Genomic DNA, 26,343 nt, shown 5'->3' with positions numbered 1-26,343 from the left:
GGGGCGCAGTGGGGCTAAGGCAGGCTCCCTGCCTGCCCTGGCCCTGCGTCACTCCTGGAAGTGGCCAACATGTGCGGAAGTGGCTCCTGGGGGTATGGTGGGGCAGGCGGCTCGGGTGCGTGCTGCTGTCTCCTGAGGGTACCACCCCCAAAGCTCCCATTCTCTGCGGTTCCTGGCCAATGGGAGCTGAGGGGGGCAGTGCTTGCAGGCGAGGGCAATGCACAAAGCCATCTGACCCCTTCTCCCCCGGGGGCCACAGGGACGTGGTGCTGGCCGCTTCTGGGAGTGGCGCAGGGCGGGGGCAGGCAGGGAGCCTGCCTTAGCCCCACTACACCATGGGGCTGGCAATCCCGCAGGCCAGATTGAAAGCCCTGACGGGCTGGATCTGGCCCGCAGGCCGTAGTTTGCCCTCCCCTGGTTTAAAGCCTGGTACCATTCCACTGAAAATCTTACTACCCTTGACTTCAGTGGAAATGTGATTGGATCATAAATAAGGCAGATTTAGTCACGGGGTATTTTTAGTAAAAGTCATGGATGGGTCATGGGCAATAAACAAAAATTCACTGTCTGTGACCTGTCCATGACTTAGATTATAAATACCCCTGACTAAATCTTTGGGGGGGGAGCTGAGGCTGGGGGGAGCACTGCTGGGAGTGAGCACGGGCTGCTGCTAGGATGTGTGTGGGGGATCAGAGGCCAGTGGCACCAGCTGCCGGGGGCCACCCCGGGGACTGACCGCTACTCAGGCAGTCCCTGGGGCCAGCTGTTGGGGGCTGGTCTGAGTGGCGGCCGGTGCAGCTGGCCCTGGGGTTGCCCGTGTGACTGTGCACGGGCCACCTGAGCAGCTGGCCCTGGAGCCAGCTGTTTGGGCGGCCCTGGGGTCAGCTGCACTGGCTACTGCAGAAGTCACGGATGTTGTGGGAAGTTATGGAATCTGTGACTTCCGTGACAAAAACAGCCCTAGTCGTAAAATACTGAACCCTTCTGTTGGATTGGCTGTGTGAGCTGGGTGTTAAGGACTATGTCAAATTGTGGTAATCCCAAGTTTTGATTTATATAACCAGTTATCTGTTTTAGTATGGATGTATTTAATTATCTTCTCCCGAGCTGCAGTTACAAAAAATAGGTTACAATTGAGATTGCTATCTTCAGTCATTTTGTTTGTGAACTGGATGAGCCCTAATTAGATGAGAGTCTGACAGACCACTTAGACTACAAGTACTCTGAGGGAAAACTAATGAAATGCAGCCCAGGCAGGTGAAGTGCTTGGTAAGTTTGGTCTTCATATAAACATCTTAGGGTTCTTGAAATTGGAGCTCACCAAACATGGTGGGGTCTAAGTTTCCCTTTTATGGGCAGTGTAAAGATAGATATATGAGAGTATGGAATGGGGAGGACAAGTTCTCAATGTATGTCTACGTGGCTAGCCTGTGTCAGCTGACTTGGGCTTGTGGGGTTCAGGCTAAGGGGTTGTTTAACTGTACTGTAGACACTCGGGCTAGAGCCCGAGCTCTGGGACTGCCCCTCCAAATATCTACATCTCAATTAAACAGCCCCTTAGCCTCAGCCCCTAGAGCTTGAGTCAGCTGACATGGACCAGCCAGAGGTAGACTGTAGTGTGGACTCTTAGTCTAAAGCAGGGGTCTCAAACACGCGGGGCTCTTGCGTGTGGCCCGCCAAGCTCCCGTCGCCTACCCGCGGGATTACCCCCTTGGTGTTGCGCGCCCTACGCTGCTCTCTGAAGCAGCTGGCAGCATGCCCCTTCGGGCCGGGGGGGGGGGGGGGGAGGGGGAAGGAGGCAGATGGCTCCTGCATTGCCTCCTTCCAGGCACCGCCCCCTGCAGCTCCCATTGACTGGGAACAGGGAACCGTGGCCAATGGGAACTTCGGCACTGAACCCTGAGCCCCTCCCCCTCCCCCAGGGGCTGCAGGGACAGGGTTCCATCTGCTTCCTGGAGCAGAGCAGCGTGGGGCCAGGGCAGGCAGGCAGGGAGCCTGCCCTGGCCCCCGGTGCGTGCCGCTGCCACCCTGGAACCGCTCTAGGTAAGCAGCGCCGGGCTGGAGCTCACACTCTGCACCCCAACCCCCTGCCCTGAGCCCCCTGCCACATCCCACACCCCAATTCCCTGCCCTGAGCCACCTGCTGCATCTTGCACCCCGTCCCCCTGCCGCACCCCTCACCCTCTTGCACCCCACACACCAACTCCCTGCCTTGAGCCCCCTCCTGCACCCTGCACACCACCTGCACCTCAATTCCCTGCCCGGAGCCCCCTGCCACATCCCACATACCTCCTGCACCCCAACTCCCTGCTCTGAGCCCCCGCCACACCCTGCACCCTGACCCCCTGCTGCACCCCTCACCCTCTTGCACCCCACACAAACTTCCTGCCCTGAGCCCCCTGCTGTACCCTGCACACCTCCTGCACCTCAACTCCCTGCCCTGAGCCCCCTGCCACATCCCACACCCCTTCTGCACCGCAACTCCCTCCCCGACTCCCCTGCCACACCCTGCACCCCAACCACCTGCCCTGCACCCTTTCTGCACCCCATGGGGGCAGCGTTAGGGTGGGGATTTTGGGGAAGGGGTTGGAATGGGGTAGGGGTGGGAAGAGGTGGGGCAGGGGTGGGGCCTAATGGAAGGGGTGGAGTGGGGGCGGGGCCAGAGGCAGCGAGTGGGGGTGTCAGTGATGCAGCTCTCGGGTCAATGCACTAGTCCTCATGTGGCCCTCGTGGTCATTTGAGTTTGAGACCCCCTGGTCTAAAGTCTGACAAGCAAAGTAGAGCTTCTGTAGTTGCTTATGCACCTTTTACATTTCTTAGATCTTGTGTGGGTAACAATCTCCTTTTGAGGAGATGAGCAACCTTGTAGCTGGACACCTCAATGCATGAGATACACATTTTACTTACAGTGCTGCATGCTGGGAATGTGCTGCTTTATTCAGCTGTATATGAACAGAGTGGGAAACAGCTGGGGAGCAGAAAACCTTAAATCTGAATAAGTTTTTTCAAAAACATCAGGACATAAAATGCTGGTTTAGGGGAAAAAACCTGGATGGTTAGCTTCAGAAGTTTCCATTCATCTCTGGTTCCACATGCTCATCTTTACAAGAGACACTTTTTGATCTGAAACTTACTAATTATTAGTCTCTTCCTAGAAGTGGTATTGTTTGTTTTTTTTGTAGAGAATCCATTCAGCTAGCTTGAGTTCTGTGAGGATAAATACTCTTCTTTTTTTTGGGTGGGGAAAGAGAGAGAAACAAAAACCACAGTTCTTTTCCCCCAGTACTTTGAAACATGGCAAATAGTTTTCTGAAGAGTACATTCACCAACAAGTTTGAAAAGAGAATGGGTTGGACAATAGTTATGAACTGATGATTGGCTACGTTGCCCACATCATTTTTGTGAGCTTTCCATTATTAAGCTGCTAAATGTATACCTTAATCAGTTGTTTTGGAGCACAATGTTGCCCTATGAGATTGCTTCTGAGGGCTTTCTACACTACCTGCCCAATCGGTGGGCAGCAATTGATCCAGCGTGGGTCAATTATCGCATAGATGCAATAAATCGACCACTGAGCGCTCTCCTGTCGACTCGGTACTCCACCAGAACAAGAAGCACAAGCGGAGTCAACGGGAGAGCATCAGCTGTTGACTTACTGCAGTAAAGACACCGCAGTAAGTAGATTTAAGTACGTCGAAGTCAGCTACACTATTCATGTAGCTGAAGTTGTGTATCTTAGCTCAACCCTATGCAGTAGTGTAGACAAGCCCTGAGGGAGAGAGACTCTTATCTCTAGGAGCAGGATTAAAAGTTAGCATAATAGGGAGTGTGTCCATTTAGCCCACTAAATTTGAAGAACAATATGAGATGGTATATTGCATAGTGTTACGTTCTTGCAGGTTGGGGTTTAACATAGAAACATGAGCTTGTATGGCAAAACTAGCTAGCTACATTTTTATTTTGAGAACAGTTGTTGGCAATTGAGTACATCACAACTTCCCCTGTAATATTGCTTCTTTAAAGATATCAGCTAGGATTTTCACTCCTGGGCTCCGCTTCTTAACTGGAGAGTGGCAGAACTGCACAATTTGTAAAGAGTTTTCGCCCCCAACTGCAGTGGGAACAGGATGAAGGTTGGCCCACTGGTCATGGTCACATGACACTCAGCTTAATTGCTGCCTTAAGAAACTGGTCAGAAGCTTCCTTTTGACTATGTACAGCAAAGAAGTTCTGCAGGAGCTGTGCCTCTGCCAGTCATTGCTCCGGCTCTTCTCTCTCAATTGCTTCAAAGCCATTGGGGATCCTTTTTTAGTAAGTCTCTTCCTTTCAGTTAAGTCCACGCCATTTAGCATACCTTTCTTGAGGTGTGGCTTGTTTGATGCTCAGCTGCATCTGTCTATATCTGTGTCTTGTGCTTTGGTGTCTGCTTCCATTCCAATGTTCTTGGTACTTCAGCATCTTTTAGCTATACACCTGTTGAGGAGTGAGTTATTTTGGCAGCCCTTCAGGGCCCTGCCTTAGTATTGGTGTTCTCAGTGGATCAACACTTGTGTTGCAGTGTGCTCTGCTGCCTATCAGCATTCACTGCCTGGCATTAGTATCTGTACTATTTGGGTGCTTGTGTTTGCAGAAACTGTCTCACCACCTGTGTCAGAGATGAAGAGAAGCACTACCTGGATGCCCCTTTTTATCTTTGGTGTGTGATTGGAATATTGGCTTTGTATGATGCCTTCCTAATCAACACAAGGCTGCTCAGCAGCTTCAAATCACATGAATGGGGCAGACTTATGTTGATGACTGATAGGGCACTGGAACAGCCTTAACTGTGCCTTTCCGCACCTAACGCTGCACTGCAGTGACACTACGGGGGGTGAGGGGGAGAAATAGACTTATTTTTAAAAAAACATTAGATTAATCCAAACTGGGATCACAAACACTATAATGCCTTAATCATAATCCTATGGTTATTGTATGGGGTCAATACAGAATGGAGATAAGGCTGTCCTGGGTGCCCTAACTGGGCATTTCCATATCCTAACATGTTTGAATTTTTTACATTTACCCTTAATTCTGAATTTCCTGTGTTAATAAATGCTTATTTCACCCCTGTAATGTATTTTACCTTAACTTACTGATATCTACTTTCAAACATAACTCAATTTTAACATAATTTTGTCTGGGAATCATACAAAATATTACAATATGCTTTTAAAACATTTTGTCCTCCAAAAATATTATTTTCCCCAAAGTGTATGGCATAAATAAAAGCCCTGATGATGTAAGGTTTTATTGGTATTTGTTTGGAATGACCTGCATAACCTCTGAGCTGATCCACCAATGGTGTTCATACATATCCATTTTGTTTCTTTGGTTATTTTGCATTGCTGTTCTTTCACCGGTCTGTTAAGTGGAAGCCACAACATGCTAGTATTTGGTTTTGCTTCTGTTTAGATGTTTTAGTCTCCAAAGTCAGGGTTTCCATTATTGGTGGTCTTTTTTCTTCACTCATGTTAGCATACGACATATGTGAATCAGTGGGCAAGGAGATCAAGAATCCGAGAAATATTCACATTATGTAAATGCTTATTTTTGGTTACAGATAAAGATGCCGGAATCTGACCTAGTTGCAAAGATGCTTCGAGCTGTTCTCCAGTCCAATAAAAATGGAATACCCTTGCCACGACTGCAGGGGGAGTACAAATCCTTGACTGGGGATTGGATCCCTTTCAAACAGCTAGGACATGCTACGCTGGAAGAATACTTGAAGACTGTTCCAGGAGTTGTCAAAATAGAAATTAATAAAATGGGTGAGGTAAGAAAAGGTTCATAACAATGGCATGGGAATTGTAATAAATTATATAGTTGGTGGCTTTTCTCAAGTTGCTTGTTAAACTGGCTTTGGAACTCATTAGATCATAGAATAGAATATCAGGGTTGGAAGGGACCTCAGGAGGTTATCTAATCCAACCCCCTGCTCAAAGCAGGACCAATTCCCAACTAAATCATTCCAGCCAGGGCTTTGTCAAGCCGGGCCTTAAAAACCTCCAAGGAAGGAGATTGCACCACCTCCCTAGGTAAAGCATTCCAGTGCTTCACCACCCTCCTAGTGAAATGGTGTTTCCTAATATCCAACCTAGACCACCTCCACTGCAACTTGAGACCATTGCTCCTTGTTCTGTCATCTGCCACCACTGAAAACAGCCGAGCTCCATCCTCTTTGGAACCCCCCCTCAGGTAGTTGAAAGCAGCTATCAAATCCCTCCTCATTCTTCTCTTCTGTAGACTAAACAATCCCAGTTCCCTCAGCCTATCCTCATAAGTCATGTGCTCCAGACCCCTAATCATTTTTGTTGCCCTCCGCTGGAGTCTTTCCAATATTTCCACATCCTTCTTGTAGTGTGGGGCCCAAAACTGGACACAGTACTCCAGATGAGGCCTCACGAATGTCGAATAAAGGGGAACGATCATGTTCCTTGATCGGCTGGCAATGCCCCTACTTATACAGCCCAAAATGCCATTAGCCTTCTTGGCAACAAGAGCACACTGTTGACTCATATCCAGCTTCTCATCCACTGTGACCCCTAGGTCCTTTTCTGCAGAACTGCTACCTAGCCATTCGGTCCCTAGTCTGTAGCAGTGCGTAGGATTCTTCCTTTCTAAGTGCAGGACTCTGCACTTGTCCTTGTTGAACCTCACCAGGTTTTTTTTGCCCAATCCTCTAATTTGTCTAGGTCCCTCTGTATCTGATCCCTACCCTCCAGCGTATCTACTCCGCCTCCCAGTTTAGTGTCATCTGCAAACTTGCTGAGAGTGCAGTCCACACCCTCCTCCAGATCATTAATAAAGATATTAAACAAAACTGGCCCCAGGACCGACCCTTGGGGGACTCCGCTTGAAACCGGCTGCCAACTAGACATGGAGCCGTTGATCACTACCCGTTGAGTCCGACGATCTAGGCAGCTTTCTATCCACCTTACAGTCCATTCATCCAGCCCATACTTCTTTAACTTGGCGGCAAGAATACTGTGGGAGACTGTATAAAAAGCTTTGCTAAAGTCAAGGAATAACACATCCACTGCTTTCCCCTCATCCACAGAGCCAGTTATCTCATCATAGAAGGCAATTAGGTTAGTCAGGCACGACTTCCCCTTGGTGAATCCATGGTGACTGTTCCTGATCACTTTCGTCTCCTCTAGGTGTTTCATAATTGATTTCTTGAGGACCTACTCCATGATTTTTCCAGGGACTGAGGTGAGGCTGACTGGCCTGTAGTTCCCTGGATCCTCCTTCTTCCCTTTTTTTAAAGATGGGCACTACATTAGCCTTTTTCCAGTCATCCGGGACCTCCCCCGCTCGCCATGAGTTTTCAAAGATGATGGCCAATGGCTCCACAATCACATCCGCCAACTCCTTTAACACCCTACAATGCAGCGCATCCGGCCCCATGGATTTGTGTTCATCCAGTTTTTCTAAATAGTCCTGAACCACTTCTTTCTCCACAGAGGGCTGGTCACCTCCTCCCCATACTATGCTGCCCAGTCCAGCAGTCTGGGAGCTGACTTTGTTTGTGAAGACGGAGGCAAAAAAAGCATTGAGTACATTAGCTTTTTCCACATCCTCTGTCATTAGGTTGCCTCCCTCATTCAGTAAGGGGCCCACACTTTCCTTGACTTTCTTCTTGTTGCTAACATACCCGAAGAAATCTTTCTTGTTACTCTTAACATCTCTTGCTAGCTGCAACTCCAAGTGTGATTTGGCCTTCCTGATTTCACTCTTGCATGCCTGAGCGATATTTTTATACTCCTCCCTGGTCATTTGTCCAATCTTCCACTTCTTGTAAGCTTCTTTTTTGCGTTTAAGGTCAGCAAGGATTTCACTGTTAAGCCAAGCTGATCGCCTGCCATATTTACTGTTCTTTCTACACGTCGGGATGATTTGTTCCTGCAACCGCAATAAGGATTCTTTAAAATTCAGCCAGCTCTCCTGGACCCCTTTGCCCTTTGTGTTATTCTCCAAGAGGATCCTGCCCATCTGTTCCCTGAGGGAGTCAGTCTGCTTTTCTGAAGTCCAGGGTCTGTATTCTGCTGCTCTCCTTTCTTCCTTGTGTCTGGATCCTGAACTCTACCATCTCATGGTCACTGCCTCCCAGGTTCCCATCCACTTTTGCTCCCCCTACTAATTGTTCCCTGTTTGTGAGCAGCAGGTCAAGAAAAGCTCTGCCCCAGTTGGTTCCTCCAGCACTTGCACCAGGAAATTGTCCCCTACACTTTCCAAAAACTTCCTGGATTTTCTGTGCACGGCTGTATTGCTCTCCTAGCAGATATCAGTGTGATTAAAGTCTCCCATGAGAACCAGGGCCTGCAATCTAGCAACTTCTGTTAGTTGCAGGAAAAAAGCCTCGTCCACCTCATCCCCCTGGTCTGGTGGTCTATAGCAGACTCCGACCACGACATCACCCTTGTTGCTCACACTTCTCAACTTTATCCAGAGACTCTCAGGTTTTTCTGCAGTTTCATACCGGAGCTCTGAGCAGTCATACTCCTCTCTTACATACAATGCAACTCCCCCACCTTTTCTGCCCTGCCTGTCCTTCCTGAACAGTTTATATCCATCCATGACAGTACTCTAGTCATGTGAGTTATCCCACCAAGTCTCTGTTATTCCAATCACATCATAGTTCCCTGACTGTGCCAGGACGTCCAGTTCTCCCTGCTTGTTTCCCAGGCTTCTTGCATTTGTGTATAGGCACTTAAGATAAGATAACTCATAGATTGTCCCTCTTTCTCGGTAGGAGACAGGAGTCCTCCCCTCTTGCGCTCTCCTGCTCTTGCTTCCTCCCAGGATCCCATTTCCCCACTTACCTCAGGGCTTTGGTCTCTTTCCCCTGGTGAACCTAGTTTAAAGCCCTCCTCACTAGGTTAGCCAGCCTGCTTGCAAAGATGCTCTTCCTTCTCTTCGTTAGGTGGAGCCCATCTCTGCCTAGCACTCCTCCTTCCTGGAACACCATCCCATGGTCGAAGAATCCAAAGCCTTCTCTCCGACACCACCTGTGTAGCCATTCGTTGACTTCCACGAGTCGACGGTCTCTACCCAGGCCTTTTCCTTGCACAGAGAGGATGAACAAGAACACCACTTGCGCCTCAAACTCCTTTATCCTTCTTCCCAGAGCCACGTACTCTGCAGTGATCCGCTCAAGGTCATTCTTGGCAGTATCATTGGTTTCCACGTGGAGAAGCAGGAAGGGGTAGCGATCTGAGGGCTTGATGAGTCGCGGCAGTCTCTGTCACATCATGTATCCTAGCTCCTGGCAAGCAGCAGACTTCTCGGTTTTCCCGGTCGGGGCGGCAGATAGATGACTCAGTCCCCTTGAGTAGGGAGTCCCCGACCACCACCACCCTCCTCCTTCTCTTGGGAGTGGTGGTTGTGGAACCCTCATCCCTAGGACAGTGCATCTTTTGCCTTCCAATCGGTGGAGTCTCCGTCTGCTCCCTTCCTTCAGATGTGTCATCTAGTCCACTCTCCGCATTAATACCTGTGGAGAGAACATGGAAATGATTGCTCACCTGTATCTCCATTGCTGGTACGTGGACGCTCCTCTTTCTCCTTCTGGAGGTCACATGCTGCCAAACTTCTTCACCATCCTTCTGCGCCTGCTCTGAATCTTCAGAACATTGTGGCCGTAGAAGCATCTCCTGACATCTGTCCAGGAAATCTTCTTTTTCCCTTATGCAATGCAGAGTCGATACTCGTTTCTCTGGACCTCGAACCTTCTCTTCCAATATGGAGACCAGCTTGCACTTTGTACAGAAAGTCGCTTCTGTCCTGTGGAAGAAAGACAAACATGGCACAACCTGTGCAGGTTACAACAACTGAACGCTCACCTTCCATATCACCTTCCTCTTAAGAGTTTCCTCAGCTGTTGCAGGAACTACTCAGAGAAACCTGCAGATGAAAGCCTCAGTGAGCTCTCCCCAGGCAAACTCCCTCTGTTAGCCTCTGCTGTTCGCCACTTAGCTGGTTCACTGCTGACTGCCCTTATATACCAGTCAGGCCCACTCAGGGCCCACCTGGAACAAAGCATTCCCAATTCACACTTTTCAAACAAGCAAGCAATCAAGCACACGGTCAAACTGACAAACTGTCATTGTAAGGCTTGCGGGTCTCTAGCTTTGTGCTGAAGATTTTAGGGAGATCTCACGCTCTTGGTCTAGCAACAGCGTTTCCCACAAGTGCTAGCAATAGTGGGAGCACCAGTGTCGTAATCTTTTACCTTATGGCTTAGTCTTGTTCTGAGTGTGTTTAGATAATATGGTGGTTGTGACAAATATGGCAATTTCCTGCAATATCTTTAGGCTATCTTACTTTATTAAGCTTAGGTATTGTGGGTCAGGGACTGTATGGGGGAGGAAGACCACAGCTGTCCAGAAACTAAGAACAGTGTGATATGGTTGGGCAAATTTATTTAGGTTGTAACACTTTTCAGTGGATTTTCCAGAGCCCAGCGGATAAAGAGAGACCTTTTGGGTAAATAGCCTGAGTTTAAACTGATTCAGGGCCTTCTCTCTGATCCAGCAAATGGACAGGACCTTCTGTCCAGGGGTTTGGGGGGGTTGAACCTTTCTGGAAGGACTTTGACCTACTGAGGCTCCATAAGACTTGAGTGATCTCAGGTAAGCTTTTAGCATGCATATAGAAACACTGATTGTTTTTAATGTTTTCTTTGGAATGTTTTCACCTTAAGACTCAATGTGCTCACTTAGAAGGAGCTGTGTGGTAACTGCTGGCAGTTACACCGTTCATAAGCCTTTGGAGAGGAGGCCAAGTGCAGCTACTCATCTGTTTAGGCAGTCTGGCTTGCTGGGATATCACAGTGTAGGGAGGGAACTGTGCAGCCTGGAAAAGCCCCCGTCAAGATGGGGAGAGAGATGGGTCTCTGCCCAAGAGAAGTGACAGCTGAGGATCCAGAAGCCAAGAGGAGGTGCTTTTGGTGAACCCCAGAAGGGGAAATACAGGTGCAGTTGCCCTTAACTGTGACAGTGGTAAACGGGGTCTTTTAAAGTAAGTATTACTGACATGACAGCCCCAGTTGGAAGACAGCAGCCTCATTCACTGAATGAGTCTGTATCTCATTATTTCTCAAACTGTGTGTGTGTGTGTGTATGTGACACACACACACACACACACACACACACACACACCCCTACCTCTAAAAGACCATGTACAGCAATTTCTGTCTTCATGGTAGTTTTTGGTTCTACTTACTTACTTTTTCACATACCTGAATTGGGGTAGATGTTTTACAGACTTGTAGGATAATGTGTCCGCATAGAGGAGCGTACCATTTCAGTACTTTTTCCATTTTCTAGTCATTAGTTTCTATTTGCAAAGAGAACTTTGCTGCATGTTGTAAACTTGGCAACGTTTAGTTGGACTTATCCTATTCTCCTTTGGTAGGATATTCTGTAGTGTAGGACCCTGTGCTGGAAAGGCTCCACGTCCTGTCTGCAGCAACCTGACCCTGGGGTCTCCCAGCAGTGGTTTGCTGGTTTGTCAGAGTTCCTAATCCAGGTCATGGAAGGAGAGGCAGTTCCTGGGAGGGTTGAGATCTAGTAAATATCTTAGGCATCAAAAGTACGAACAGCTCACTGTTGTCTTTCTATAAATGTTGAACTTCTACAATTTAAGGATAATAGAATTTAAATATAAGAAATATTGTTTAACTTCTTCCATGGAGTACAGAAAGTTTGGACCTGATTATTTCCCTGTGCCCATTTTCTCCCCCCTTGAGCAGATCACTTGCCATGGTGTTGCTTGCGCTGAGACTGTGCGAATTGCTCAACTGGTAGCTTGCCAGAGAAGTTCAAAAAGGAAAATGGGACGACAGGTGAACTGCCAGATGAGATTAAAGAACACTGCTCCATTCACATTAGTTGGTAAGAATTCATAAGCTGGAAAACAGCTTCGTGACAAATACTGTTAATTAAAACTGTAGTCTCTTGTGGCAGAGCCTTTCCCTTATAAACCTTCTGATTACAATGAATTGTGTATGCTGTTAATCAATTCACACTAGAAGAAAACCGTGCTGAAATATAGATTTGTGCTTGGCAGTACTTTGGATAAACATACATGAGGAAAGCAACAGAGGGTCCTGTGGCACCTTTGAGACTAACAGAAGTACTGGGAGCTTTCGTGGGTAAGAACCTCACTTCTTCAGATGTTCTTACCCACGAAAGCTCCCAGTACTTCTGTTAGTCTCAAAGGTGCCACAGGACCCTCTGTTGCTTTTTACAGATTCAGACTAACACGGCTACCCCTCTGATACATGAGGAAGTTAATAGGAAAACAATGCTCTTGCTGGCATATGTGCAGTGATGTTACTGGAGCACAGCCTTGAAGGGTAGTGGTCTTTGGGTATGTCTAAACCGTAATTAAAAACCTGCAGCTGGCCTGTGCCAGCTGACTCTGGCTGTGGGCCTGTTTCATTACAGTGTAGATTTCTGGACTCAGGCTGGAGCCCGGGCTCTAGGACCCTGTGAGATGAGTGTTCCAGAACCAGGGCTGCAGCCCATAAGTCTACACTGCAATGAAACTGCCCCACAACTTGAACCCCCTGTGCCTTAGTAAGCTGGCCACGGGTTTTTAATTGCAGTATAGACCTATTCTTTGTGTTAGACTTTAGAATCAGGTCAGTTTTAGCCTGTGTGGGTCCACTAGTTATTAAAAGATATTGGAGTCAGGGGTGAGAATAATTATTTAAGGTCTCTTCCCGGACACAGGAGTAAGCCCCACCCTTGAGAGCAGCAGCTATTCTCATTGTTTCTGGACATAGATTGCCTCTGATCTCTGTGCTGCAGAGCTGCCACTGGGGTGTGCCCTCTATAAGAGTGATTCTTTGATTCCCAGTTGGGAAGGGAGAGGAACCAGCTGTGTAACCAGCTCCTCTAATCTTCCCAGGTGCCTTAAGCTGGTCCCTTACTGTAAGATAGGTGAAGGGTAAACTGGACAGAGCTCTCACTTCCTTTCTCCTTCTAGTGGCAGATCAAAGGGTTACCCAGCAGGCAGACAAGAAACTGGTGGTGGCACTGCCTGCAAGAGCAAGTGATGAAAGGTTCATACTAAACTTAAACTGTAAAACAAATTAGTACAGTAATGTAGTAGCCCTCTGATCATGTTTTGCTAAAGTGTCAAAGTGGAGCACTATTGCTTATGTAGTAGGATTCAAACCAGAGATCCATTGTAGTTCATCCACCTATAAGTAGCACAAAGAGTTTTTACAAGGTTTGTTAGGATGCTTTAAAAATACTCTGGAATGCAACTTGATATAAAAAGCTCTTATCCTGGTTTTTATTAAAAAGAAAAAACCCTCCTACTTAACTGCCACACTCAAATTCCTGGAATGTGATAATTTTCTTCAGAGGGCCACAATTTTTGTGGCAGACCGGCCTGCTTGGTAGAAGAGGGTAATGATATGGATGTTGGTGTGCATTTACCAGAACCTAATCTGGTATTTTCTTAACTCCTAAGAAATGAAGTGCTGTTGCATGCTTCTAAATTTTCCCTGGTTGTTGATGTTCAGTGCTGTCTCCTGAGACCACCTTGTGTAGCTTAGTTTGTCTAATGTATAAATGATCTAATGCTCTAGGTGCATTAAGATCTTTGATTTTAAACCCCCCTCCAAAAATTAATGATAAAGCCATCTGAAGTGACACAATAAAGCAAATCCATAAATAATTACACAACTATAAATTCACATCAGAACTCCAATATAACCCATTGGAGGAAAGGGTTGTTTTCTGTGTGCTGTGGCTGTCATGTTTTTAATTTAAAGAAAAAAAAAGTATTAGAAGAACACTATCCAAAGTGAAGTAGTCAAAAATGCCAGGGCTAACATGACCTATGAAAGTTAACTCTTCCCTTGGACGAATACATTATGATAGTCCTTAATTATATAAACACATTTAGTTGTTTTTTTTTTTTTTGTCCCCCTTGGGACTCCTGCCTCATTCAAGCTCTTTTGCACAAATTACATTTTCAGTGAGGTAACAGCACAAGGAGGAGCCTATTTCATTGAGTTCACACCTTGTGCATTGATTGAGACCAGGCTGCTTCAGAGAACTTTCAAATTAGAAGACTCTATAGCACCTGGGTTATTATTTTTTATAGTAATCCTTAAAGAGAATTTCACTAAAAAAAAATTCAGGTTTGCTTCTGACAGAGCCAGTAATTGCATTATGCCTTTTAAGTGCAGTGGTGTTTTGTGTTTGTCTCAATTATTTTCGTATTAAAACTGGTCATTTAAAAATAAAAAATATTTTTTTTTCTTCCCACCCATCCTAAATGCCAGCCCCACAGACTAACCCTGGATCAGAAGTCATTCTGGATTCTTTTCTCAGTTATCCCTTTGGTAGGCCAAATTAGGCATCTGGGCAACCTCATTGCCTTGAGGGTTTGCACAGATATAACAGATTGGAATTTAGAAACAAGCCTTGCACAAAAGGGTATAGAATTTGTCTGTCTTTTAGCAGCAGGTCTAACAGGAATTTTTAAAAAAATAGAAACTTTAGGACAAAATGGCAGATATGACAGAATGCATGTGGGCTGAGACTTAAAAAAAAAAAAAAAAAAAAAAAACTCCAAAAATTAGGCTCCTGATCAAGGAGCTTGATATTCTTTAAAAAGCAACAGAGGATCCTGTGGCACCTTTTAAGACTAACAGAAGTATTGGGAGCATAAGCTTTCGTGGGTAAGAACCTCACTTCTTCAGATGCAAGTAATGGAAATCTCCAGAGGCAGGTATAAATCAGTATAGAGATACTTGATATTCTTTGTTTTTTTTGAGCTGCTGAAAACCCAACAGCTCCCATGACTACTTCAGTGGAAGCTGCTTGGGTACTTGGCATTTCTGAAAATCAGAAATTTTAAACACTTAGACTCTTATATCCTTCTTTAGGCACCCACTTTTGAAAGTTTTAGCCACAGAGAACACACTTTGCAGAGTAAAACAATAGGGAGCAAGGAATCCTCTTGTGGTTAAGGTAGAGAACTGGGAGAAGATTGAGTTCCATCTACTGTACACGTTGTATATGACTTTTGCAAAGTCATGTAATCCCTCTCTGCCTCAGTTTCCCATCTGTACAAAGGGGGTACTACATTTTTAGCTCAAAAGTTTTGAGGCTTAATTTAATAAATGCATGAGGTACTAAGACTACCGTGAACATTTGGGGGGGGGGGGAGGGATAGCTCAGTAGTTTGAGCATTGGCCTGCTAAACCCAGGGTTGTGAGTTCAATCCTTGAGGGGGCCATTTGGGGATTGGTCCTGCTTTGGGCAGGGGGTTGGACTAGATGACCACCTGAGGTCCCTTCCAACCCGAATAATCTATGAAAAACATCATAGAATTGCTAGGAATAAACTGCACTTCAGTTGAGAATTACCATAAGAATCCTCATCTCTCTTTCAGGGGACCGTTGTGCATTTTTATGGGAGTAGACTAAAGTGGTCATTCAAGTGTATTGTCCAACCTCAGTGTAGCATTAATGTAGAAACTTTTACCCTGCCTATTATTCTTCCCAAACACTCCTACCTCAAAAGCATCACAAACAGTGAAATTAACATGATTTTTGCTAGTTTCATTCTACTAAAGAAAAACAGGAAGACAAAGAAGCAGATACCTGTAAATAGGAAGGGAAGGGAAGCTGCAAGACACTGACAAAAAATGAGAAGCTACATGAGTGATCCAGTGTCATGTTAGTTTGTAACATGAGATTCTCTGAAGATACCATCTCTGCAGGAATTTTGCTTCTTACTGTAAAAACTTTCCTACCTCTAAAGGCTTTTGGTCCTTCACGATGGCAGTAAAAAGTTAAGACTCTGAATCAGGCTTCCTACTAGCCTCACCTGACCAAGTAGAAAAATTGTCATTGTTACTTTTAGCTGTTTCTTGACCACAGTCATGACAAGCAACTAGCTGGAGACTGCTCTTTCTTTGGCCATTGCTTCAGCTGTTTACCTCCTTATTGCTAGATCCTACCTTCCAGTAAGTTCCATTATGGCTGTTGAAATTTGAGGCTTTTTCCTCTAGCTGTTTGACACTGCTTCAGTTCTCAGGCCTGTCTTCGTCGTCGTCTTTTTTTTTTTTTTTTTTTTCTTTAAACAACCTCCATCAGGGCCAAAGTTTGGTAGGCATTTCGGTGTTGCTAAGCTCAACACTAGTTCTGTTTATATTGGTCTGGTGACTCCTACAGCACACATGGTACCCATTTTCTTTTTAATTTGGGTATGACATTTTAGGGGAAAGGAAGTCTGCTCAGCAGATTCAAATCTTGTCCATGAGGTGGAACAGCACTGAAGACTTGAAAACCACATTAGGTGCATTGTCTGATTCAGAGGAGACCAACATCTAGAGGTGCCAGGTGAGCTCGCAGATGTGCGACACCAAGCAGTGAAGAAACAAGAACTTTATTTGAAGCATTCCACAGAAACCTGTAAATTCAGCATGAGATTGGCTTAAAGCTCAAGTCAGAGTTGGCCGGACAGTTGAATACTAGAACTTGGTGCCAATGTTTTCTGTATTGGTGCAGCGCCCACTCTCCATCCCCCACCCCCAATCCCAGGCAGGTTTCACCACCAGAGTGGCCTGTACTAGTAAAGCTATGGATTCCACCAAGCATTGGTTTCTTAATGTAGTCACAGTCTCTGTGCTCACAGCTGGTGCTACCAAGCTCCAGCTCCTCAGATGAGGCAGAGCCTTTACACAAGTGCAGAAGGCAGTGGGAAGGAGGGAGAGGAGTTAAGTGCCAGTGTTGGCACAAGAACATATGGATATAAACTGGCCATAAAGACGTTTAGGCTTAAAATTAGACAAAGGTTTCTAACCATCAGAGAGTGATGTTCTGGAACAGTTGCCCAGGGGGAGCAGTGAGAACAAAAAACCTGACTAGTTTCAAGACTCCGCTTGAAAAGTTTATGGAGGGGACGGTATGATGAGTGCCTACAATGGCACGTGGCCCATTTGCTACTGCTAGTAGCAAATCTCTCCAAAGGCTCGAGATGGGATACTATATGAGGAGGGTGTGATGGGTTCCCTGCAGGGGTGCCACCTGGAACTGGGGTACCATTGAGCCCTCTGACCCACCAGCTTGGGCTCCCTCTCACACTGTGCTGCTGTGACAAGCTGCAAAGCCCTCGAAGCTTGCACTTTCACCAGCATTCACACACCCAGGTACAGTTACATGCAGGCTCTCTAACCACCAGCCTAGGATCCCAGAGCAGTACCGTCCTTCCCTGGTCAAATCTGACCAGTATATGGGTTTAATACCTGGCCCGCCTCTCCCGCATTGTGAAGAGGACTGTTCGCACTTGTGGTAACCAAGCTGAGATTTTCCCCAGACACGTTAGTCAAATGCACACTGGTTTGGATTAAAATTTAAAATAAGTTTATTAACTACAAAACGATAGATTTTAAGTGATAGCAAACCGATCAAAGCAGATTATCTAGTAAATAAACAAAATGCAGACTAAGCTTAATATACTAGATAGATTAGATATGAATTAGCAAATTCTCACTCTGAGTGATAAACAGGTTGGCAGATTCTTAAGGCACAAGCTGCATTTTTTTTTGCATCTTGGGTTTCCCAGGTTTTCATACACAGGCTAGAAATCCCTTTAGCCTAGGACCATCACTTCCCCCAGTCCATTCTTTGTTCCTTAAGTTTTTCCAGGTGTGGTGTCGTAAGGAGGGTGAGGTACCATAATGTAATTTTCCCCCTTTTATATCTTCTTCTCACTTGCTGGAAAGCTCTTTTGCTGTGACCTGGATCAAACAGTTCCCCTTATATAGTGCTACCTCTGAGAGGTTTCTATTTTACACAGTTCCTGGGGTAATCCTTGTGCTTGTGTGCATTTCCTCAATAAGCCATTAACATTGTTTGGCCTTTTTACTGTGGTACCTGAAAGGCTGCTTGTGGGTGTTTTCAACCTCACAATATTTCAGTAACACATGTAGCCAAACTTCACATACAATGATAGCACATACAATCCAATAAGATATTAATATCTAGCAGATCAAGACTTTTAGAATGATACCTCATGAGGTGTACTTTGTGCAAAACATATCCTAATTATCTGACAGTGGTGAATAAGGGGGTGTCGGGGTGTGTCAGAGGGGTCTGAGTTACTACAGTGAATTCTTTCCCAGATGTCTGGCTAGTGGGTCTAACTGATATGTACAAGCTCTAAATGATCTAACTGATATGGGGACAAGAAGGAATTTCCCCCCAGGTCAGATGGACCGAGACCCTGGGTTTTTTTTTTTTCTCCTCTGCAGCATGGGGTGCAGGTCACTTGCTGATTTGAATGAGAGTAAGTGGTGGATTCCTGGGAACTTGAAGTCATTGAGACAGTAACTTAGCCAGAGGTCAGGGGTCTGTTACAGGAGTGGGTGGGTGAGGTACAATGGCCTGTAATGTGCAGGAAGTCAGGCTAGATGATCAAGGTAGTCCCCTCTGACCTTGTAGTCTGAGTTTAGGTGCCAAGAAAAGGATAGCCGCTTTTTTCACTTTTCTCTCGGTACATCCCTCAAGCTTTGTATTCTCCAAGAGTGCAAATCCTGTATAGAGGTGTTTTTAGAGACAGGAAAATTGTTTGCCTTGTAACTCTGCTTCTCTGAAGCTACCACCTTGCAGGATGCTTTCTTGCCTGTACGTATTCCAACCGTTTGGGACTACCTTTTTCGAGGTTTTTCTTGTATCTGAAGCACAACTTTTGGTCTAGCATTGATGAACTTGAGTTGTTTATTTTTGGGAGCTTTCCTTCTAGTCAATTGAAGAAACTGACTGGGATGTTCAGAAGGTGTCATGCAGCAGCTGTTAGAGGCCTTGTGTGTACAAAACACCTTCAGAGTTGGGGGGAGTTCTGCCAGCCTTATGCCAAGGAGCTGTCACTCCTGCAAGATGATAGATCTAGAGAAGCAGAATTGCCAGATAAATGATGTTCTTTGAGGTGGCCTCAGCACACACCTGCTTCCGGGATAGGCGCTCCATGGTCTGGCGAGATCAGAACATTCTAGAGCCGCGTCCGTTTGGCCACACGTTCTTCTTCGCTCCCCACAACCATGCAGGGTTCCAAAGGTACAAAGGTGGGAGTGGCCCCAACTCTGCAGTTTCTCTCCACCACTGACTGGACTGTGCAGTGAGTTTGGAGCACAGCCCAGTGTCCTCAGTGATTCCCTTGTTGGGGTGTTTTTTTTTTATTTTTTATTTTTCCCCTTCTTTCTCCTTCTGGGGTATCTTTGTTAACTGGTCAGTTTTTTAAATGAAAAGGGACAAGATGTTTTTGTGTTGATGCTTTTGTGAGCATCATCTAGATCTGCAAAGATCAGGAGAGTATACATCAGACTAAGAGGAGAGAAGGGGGCGACAAGGCAGTGCCCACCTCCTGGAGTACGCGCAGGGGGATCAGAAGGGTGGAGAGCCCCATGCGCTGACCGAGTGCACAGGGATCCACCCAGTCCCCCCTGTCGTAGTCCAGGAGGTCTCCAACCCTGGTAATTTCTACCAGGACCAACCTCCGGCGCACCGAGGGAGACTCCGCCACCTGCTCATGTAAATTGGGGTTGTGTAGCAGGGGCTCCACGAGGAAGTCCGCCCCCTCGGTGGCAATAATGGACCTGGTCACCGAAAGGAGCTTCCAGGTCTGAAGGAGGTCCTGGTAGAGGGCCAGCAGCTCAGAGAGGTCTCACGGAGGACCCCTCGGGTGGAGAAAAAAGAGCTGCCGGTCATATCGGAGGTGGTGGAGAAAGGCATTGCCCAACATGCTCCACGCTGGACTACCTGCACCCTAAAGGAGTCTCAGCAGGGCCTGGAGGCATTGTTTCGAAGTTACGTTGCTGCTCCATTAGGGAAAAAAACTCATTTAAAGTTATGCAATGCTCCCTTGTAATGTAGTTTGGCTGACTTTACAAGGGAGCATTGCACAAGTTCCTCTTCTCTGCCTCCTTCCCCTCCCTCCCTCCCAGCGCTTTCCTCCCCCCTCCCCCCCCGCCACCAAACAGCTGTTTGGCAGTGCTTAGGACTTTCTGGGAGGGAGCGACTGAGCGTGGAAGCTGCCTCCCGCCCCCCCCCCCCCCAAAAGCCGGCCAGAGAGAAGCGGTGCTTTGAAGGGGAAAGCGCCGCTTCTCTCCAGCTGCTGGCTGCGCGGCTGCCGCTGCTCCTCCTGAGTCCTCCAGCCTGTGCTCGCAGGGCTGCATTCCGAAAGGGGCTTTAGAGCTGCAGGCCAGGGCCCCGGGGCCCCCGTAGCTCAGGGCCCTGCAGCCCCTAAAGCCCCTGCATTCCAGGTGGCTCTGCCTGCTGGGGGAGGGGGGGCAGCAGCTCCCAGAATCGTGGCCATGGGGACGGTGCTGTGCTGCGCAGAGCCACCTGCACACTCCCTGCACCAAACAGGACCTGTGGCACCTCCTGCCTGCCCCAGCCCTGAGCTGCCTCCCACACTCCCACCCTGAGCGCCCTCCCGTACCCTAACTTCCTTCCAGACCCTGCACCCCCAGTCCTGAGCCCCAGGAGTAAGCCAGGGGCACCTCCCTACTACAGTACTGTACAGTATACAATGCCTTTTGTCTGCCCCCCCCCCCCCGCGAATTTCCTTGGAACCTGACCCCTTGCATTTACATTAAATCTTACGGGAAAATTGGATTCGTTTAACATTGTTTCACTTAAAGTTGCATTTTTCAGGAACATAACTACACGGTTAAGTGAGGAGTTACTGTATTCACCTACATTGCCGGGCTTTGCACATAATTATTTAGTAGCTTTCTTCTCATCTTTTCTGGGTAGCCTTACACTTGTGAATTCCAGCCTTTCTAAAGGGAGTATTAAAGGATTGTTTCCTACCTGTAATATGTTGCTTTGATACTTTTTACCAGTGTAGGAGACAACCTAAATTAGTAGTTGATTTACTTTGTCCCTGGGGCTTGTAGAAGGAAGAAGAAATGTTTAAATTGATGCAGGAGTGCCAGTGATTAGAGGTGCTCCAGATAGAAAAAACTTTGTCATTCTTTTGCCAGCAGGGAAAATGTTTTTAGTTCTTGATTCGTAACATGAAAATACACAAGCCATTTTACAGGAAGGAAGTTGTTGTGATATTAAATGATCTTTCGGGTAAAATCCACTACCTTAAATAATTGAATTTATTTGTGTACTGGTATCTATCAGCTGAACCAAATTAACTTTTTACTATCTCCGAGGTTACTAGTATTCACCTTTCCCAAAAGTGTTTGTGAGTGGGATAAAGATGGTAGGTATGGGGGAGACATCTGCTAATGATTCATTTGATAAAAGCAAGGCAGATTAAATCTATGGTAGCAACCAACAATTATGCTTGTGACTCTAGTATTTGCTTTTCTCCAGCTGCATAAATCCGATAGGTTCATGCTGTACAGGAATTCAGTCTGCAGCTTTCACGATCTGTAGACTGGCGGCACTTGGTGTATGTATAACTTCTCATCAAGATGAGAGATCTGAGAGAGAATGCAGTAATTGGATTTTGAATAGTTATTTTACTATATCTAAATTTTGATAGCAGCTGTCAGGGTTCCCTCCCCACTCTGAACTCTGGGGTACAGATGTGGGGACCTGCATGAAAGACCCGCTAAGCTTATTTCTACCCGCTTAAGTTAAAACTTCCCCAAAGCACAAATCCTTTCTTTGTCCTTGGACGGTATTGTTGCCACCACCAAGTGATTTAGACAAACATCCAGGGAAAAGGGCCACTTGGAGTCCCTGTTTCCCCAAAATATTCCCCCAAGTCCCTTCACCACCTTTCCTGGGGAGGCTTGAGAATAATATATTAACCAATTGCCTTTAATAAAAGTACAGACCAGACCCTTTATCTCTAGGACACTAAAACCAATAAGGTTCTTAAAAGAAGAACTTTATAATAAAGAAAAAGGTAAAAGATTCACTTCTGTAAAATCAGAATTGAAGGTAATTTTACAGGGTAATAAAAAGATTTAAAACAGAGGATTCGATTCCCCTCTAGGCTCAACTTCAAAGTTCCAAAAACAGGAATAAACCTCCCTCTTAGCATAGGGAAAATTCACAAGCTAAAACAAAAAAGATAATCTAATGCATTTCCTTGCTTTACTTACAGGTTTTTGTAATCTTAGATTCTTATTTCAGGTAGGGTTTTAGGAGAGGTTTTTTTTTTCCTGCCTGGTCCCCCTCTCTCTCCCGAGAGAGCACACAAAGAGAGCCCAAACAAAACCTCCCCCCATCCCCGATTTGAAAGTACAGTAACTCCTCACTTAACGTTGTAGTTATGTTCCTGAAAAATGCGACTTTAAGTGAAACTATGTTAAGCAAATCCAATTTCCCCATAAGAATTAATGTAAATGGGGGAGGTTAGGTTCCAGGGCAGCTTCCCCTACTCTGCAAGCACCAGAGGCGGTGGGTTCAACCTTCAGCCCGCCCACTCCACTCCTTCCCCCAAGATCCCACCCTTGACCCGCCTCTTCTCCCCCCCTCCTTCCCCTTTACTTTACTCGCTGCGTCCTGGCTTCTCCCCCTCCCTCCCCTCCCTTCTATGATTGCGCACCTCCCCCCTCCCTCTTCTACATGGCAGAGTCCTCCCCCCTCTCTCCTGCCCGGGGCAATCAGCTGGCTTGCGGCGTTTGGGAGGGTGAGGGAGCCTGCGTGCCAAGTCCTTGCTCCTCCCCCCCTCCTTCTGCCGGGGCAATTGTCTGGCTTGCCTCGTTCAGGAGGCAGGAGAGGGAGGGGGAGCCTGCGCGCCAAGTCCTCGCTCTTCCCCTTCCCTCCTGCCTCCAAAATGCCGCAAGCCAGCTGATTGAGTATGCTCCCTAATTGATCAGCAACAATGAAACTAGCTAAGCAGGATGACTTTAAGTGAGGAGTTACTGTATCTTCTTTTCTTATTGGTCCTTTTGTTCAGGTGCCACCCAGGTCATTTGAGCTTCTTAACCCCTTACAGGTAAAGGAGGGATTTTATGCTACCCGTAGCTGTATGTTTGACAGCAGCAATTTAATAAAAATAAATATGAAGATATGATTTTAAAATGTAGTGCAGCAAGCCAGCTTAAATGTTCTTTGGTTCTACTACTAGCAAAATAGTAGCTTATCATTATAATTGATTTTGTAGTTTTGCAGCTAGCAATGCTAAAGTCGAAATGTATTTCAGCATTAAAAGTTTGCTTTCAGTTATTTAAATTGGTGCACAAAGCCTTAACTGTATAAAGGTCTTTATTTTTTATATATTGATTTTACTATAATGTTGTAGTCTATATAGTTTGAGCTTTTTTGCTCCCGTACAATGTACAAATGGCTTTAAGCACATCGATTTAAGGTATATACTTTCTTGAGATTCTAACTTTATGTTGTGGGTCTCTCTCTCTCTATTTCTCCCATGCTTGTTTAAACAGTTAGACTGTTTTGAAGTAGAATGAGACTTTGAAATGTCTTGGGAATATTACCCCCCAAAAGCTGACATGGCCTCAAAATAGAGTTAAATGAGAACTTTCATTCAGCAAAAATTACATGCTATCTGGGTAGCATGTAATGTTGTTAAATGTTTCTTAGAGGAGAGAACCCTTTTTAACAAGGAGACACAGGTTCAAGACCATTTTCTTGAAGCCAGCAGTTACATATCATCTGAGAGAATGGTTTGCTAAAACCTGGTATTATTAAATCCACAGCCGTGCTGGCTGTAATGATACACAGTAGCCGACATTTGAGAACTTTTTCACAAAAATTTTAGCCTGGAATTGGCTGGACTATAAACCTACCTAACTAATCTTGCTCTGCTTTTGGATGAGGAATATCAGTTATGGTGTTTTGGCTGGATCTTGATTGCTCAAAGACTGTGCCTAGGAATGAACATTTTAGATATGAGATTCAAAGGGTTTATTAAAAAATAAGCATTGAAAGCTTAATTTCTCTAGGGATATATTTTTACTATTGTTAAAGTATATGCTTAGGTGATGGAACCTTTCAAATTGAGATTCTAATAGTCTTTCCTGGTTTTTATATATCTGCCCATGTTATAGGAAAACCAAAAGCAACTTTGAGACAGCCAGGATTAAGGGCTACATCAGAAGGCATCAGAAGGCCTACACCCCCCTGGCCAAAAAGCAAAGGCAGTTCCTATGGAATTGTGAAACCCAGCATAGAAACTGCTCAATATGCTTTGTCCCCGGCACCCGGAAGTGGACTATCCAAAGAGAGACTAATGCAGAGACATGTCACGATGGTTAACAGGTCAGTGTGTATAGTGTAATAGTTATAAAATGTGCTGGCCAAAAAAACAATTTTGATAAGCTGAAAGTCCTGAATTGTGGACATTCAGTGAACAGATGAATTGTCTGAACTGTCCACATTTCCGAAACTTTTATTTTTCTTAAAAATAAAAGTGTAAATGCAACAATTCTTATCAAGAAGTGGGATTATACCAGAATACTCTTCTGGCATGTGGGGTGATGAGAGCACTTTACCTTTCGACTCCTCTGTTTCACTATGCCACTATCTTAATATACCATGTTTTGTGTTACAGAGATGAATTATCGCTTGAGGCAGTATTGCTTGAAATTGCCAAATAATATCCCCCAGACACTTTTAAAATTATGAAAGGATACAGCAAAAGCTTGGGCACAACTCAATTCCTGAAAAGATTATTCAAAAAATGTTAGTTTAAAAAAAAATACGAAGATTTTCAATCACCTACCACAAGCAAAAAAGTAAATATCAGAAACAGCCTGTTTCAGCTCTAAATGGCATTTCATAGATTCATAGATTCTAGGACTGGAATGGACCACGAGAGGTCATCAAGTCCAGTCCCCTGCCCGCATGGCAGGACCAAATACTGTCTAGACCATCCCTTATAGACATTTATCTAACCTACTCTTAAATATCTCCAGAGATTGAGATTCCACAACCTCCCTAGGCAATTTATTCCAGTGTTTAACCATCCTGACAGTTAGGAACTTTTTTCCTAATGTCCAACCTAGATCTTCCTTGCTGCAGTTTAAGCCCATTGCTTCTTGTTCTATCCTTAGAGGCTAAGGTGAACAAGTTTTCTCCCTCCTCCTTACGACACCCTTTTAGATACCTGAAAACTGCTATCATGTCCCCTCTGAGTCTTCTCTTTTCCAAAGTAAACAAACCCAGTTCTTTCAGCCTTCCTTCATAGGTCATGTTCTCAAGACCTTTAATCATTCTTGTTGCTCTTCTCTGGACCCTCTCCAATTTCTCCACATCTTTCTTGAAATGCGGTGCCCAGAACTGGACACAATACTCCAGCTGAGGCCTAACCAGAGCAGAGTAGAGCAGAAGAATGACTTCTCGTGTCTTGCTCACAACACACCTGTTAATACATCCCAGAATCATGTTTGCTTTTTTTTTTTTGCAACAGCATCACACTGACTCATGTTTAGCTTGTGGTCCACTATAACCCCTAGATCCCTTTCTGCCATACTCTTTCCTAGACTGTCTCTTCCCATTCTGTATGTGTGAAACTGATTTTTCCTTCCTAAGTGGAGCACTTTGCATTTGTAATGGTATTGCAGAGAAATCCATGGATATAATTTAAATATCTTTTACAGGTAGCACACATGCTTGAGTTGAATGTGATGACTGCTTTCAGTCTCATAAAGGGGCATTGCATAGAGCAGAAATCTCCATTCAGTGCCGGTGAGAGACTGAAAGTGACTGTAAAAAGAAAATGACATGCAGTTCTTTAAGATCTCAATGACTTGCAGTTAAAACTTTCCTCTGTTTACAAGAGAGGATTCCATCCTGCTATCTTCCAGCCTTGCCAAGAGAGTCTGGAATGATAACCTGGCTTGACGGGTTCTGATTAAGCATAATTGGATGTAAAAGATTCTGCGGTAGGAACATAGTTAACAGTTTTGTTGATGTGTGAGCCAGAAAGGACTCTATTCACTTTGGCCTGGAAGGACTATGAAGAATAAAGTTTAATTGTTCAAAAGTAAGCCGATACTGCCAGAATTGCAAACGGAACAGAATTGTTTCAGAATAATATTTAGTGATTTCATGTGTAGATCTCACAGTGCACTGCAAAAATGGGAGAGGGGGTATTATTTACCCCCATTTTATAGTGGGGAAACTGACGCACAATGTCTGTGACTTGCCCAAGGTTACTTAGTGAGTGGGCCTGTGCTCCTCTTCCCCTTGCCAGGTGTCTTTTCTGACCTGAACTGTAGCTATGCTTTAATCCATGCATGCTGCTGTGAAAACATTTAGACTTCAAATGATTATGCTTACTGAAGGTGGCTTTTTTTAATACACACAGGAGTAAAGAGTAGATTGCTTGCTTGTATCTT

The 26,343-nt window shown here is 45.5% G+C and overlaps 1 protein-coding gene across 9 annotated transcripts in view; it reads left to right on the top strand.

The window, feature by feature from the left end:
- Window positions 1-26,343, top strand: part of TDRD7 (tudor domain containing 7) — a 129,043-nt gene that overhangs the window by 11,438 nt on the left and 91,262 nt on the right. For all 9 annotated transcript variants that reach the window (XM_065549917.1, XM_065549924.1, XM_065549920.1 and 6 more), the window contains exons 2-4: window positions 5,600-5,812; window positions 11,792-11,933; window positions 24,052-24,262. In XM_065549917.1, coding sequence (XP_065405989.1) covers window positions 5,606-5,812; window positions 11,792-11,933; window positions 24,052-24,262 — 560 coding nt within the window. In that variant the 5' untranslated portion in view covers window positions 5,600-5,605. The remainder of the gene's footprint in view (window positions 1-5,599; window positions 5,813-11,791; window positions 11,934-24,051; window positions 24,263-26,343) is intronic.

The sequence above is a fragment of the Chrysemys picta genome, chromosome 6, assembly GCF_011386835.1.
Source record: "Chrysemys picta bellii isolate R12L10 chromosome 6, ASM1138683v2, whole genome shotgun sequence".
In the NCBI taxonomy this organism is placed as follows: Eukaryota; Metazoa; Chordata; order Testudines; family Emydidae; genus Chrysemys; species Chrysemys picta.
This window is presented reverse-complemented; position numbering and strand designations above follow the sequence as displayed.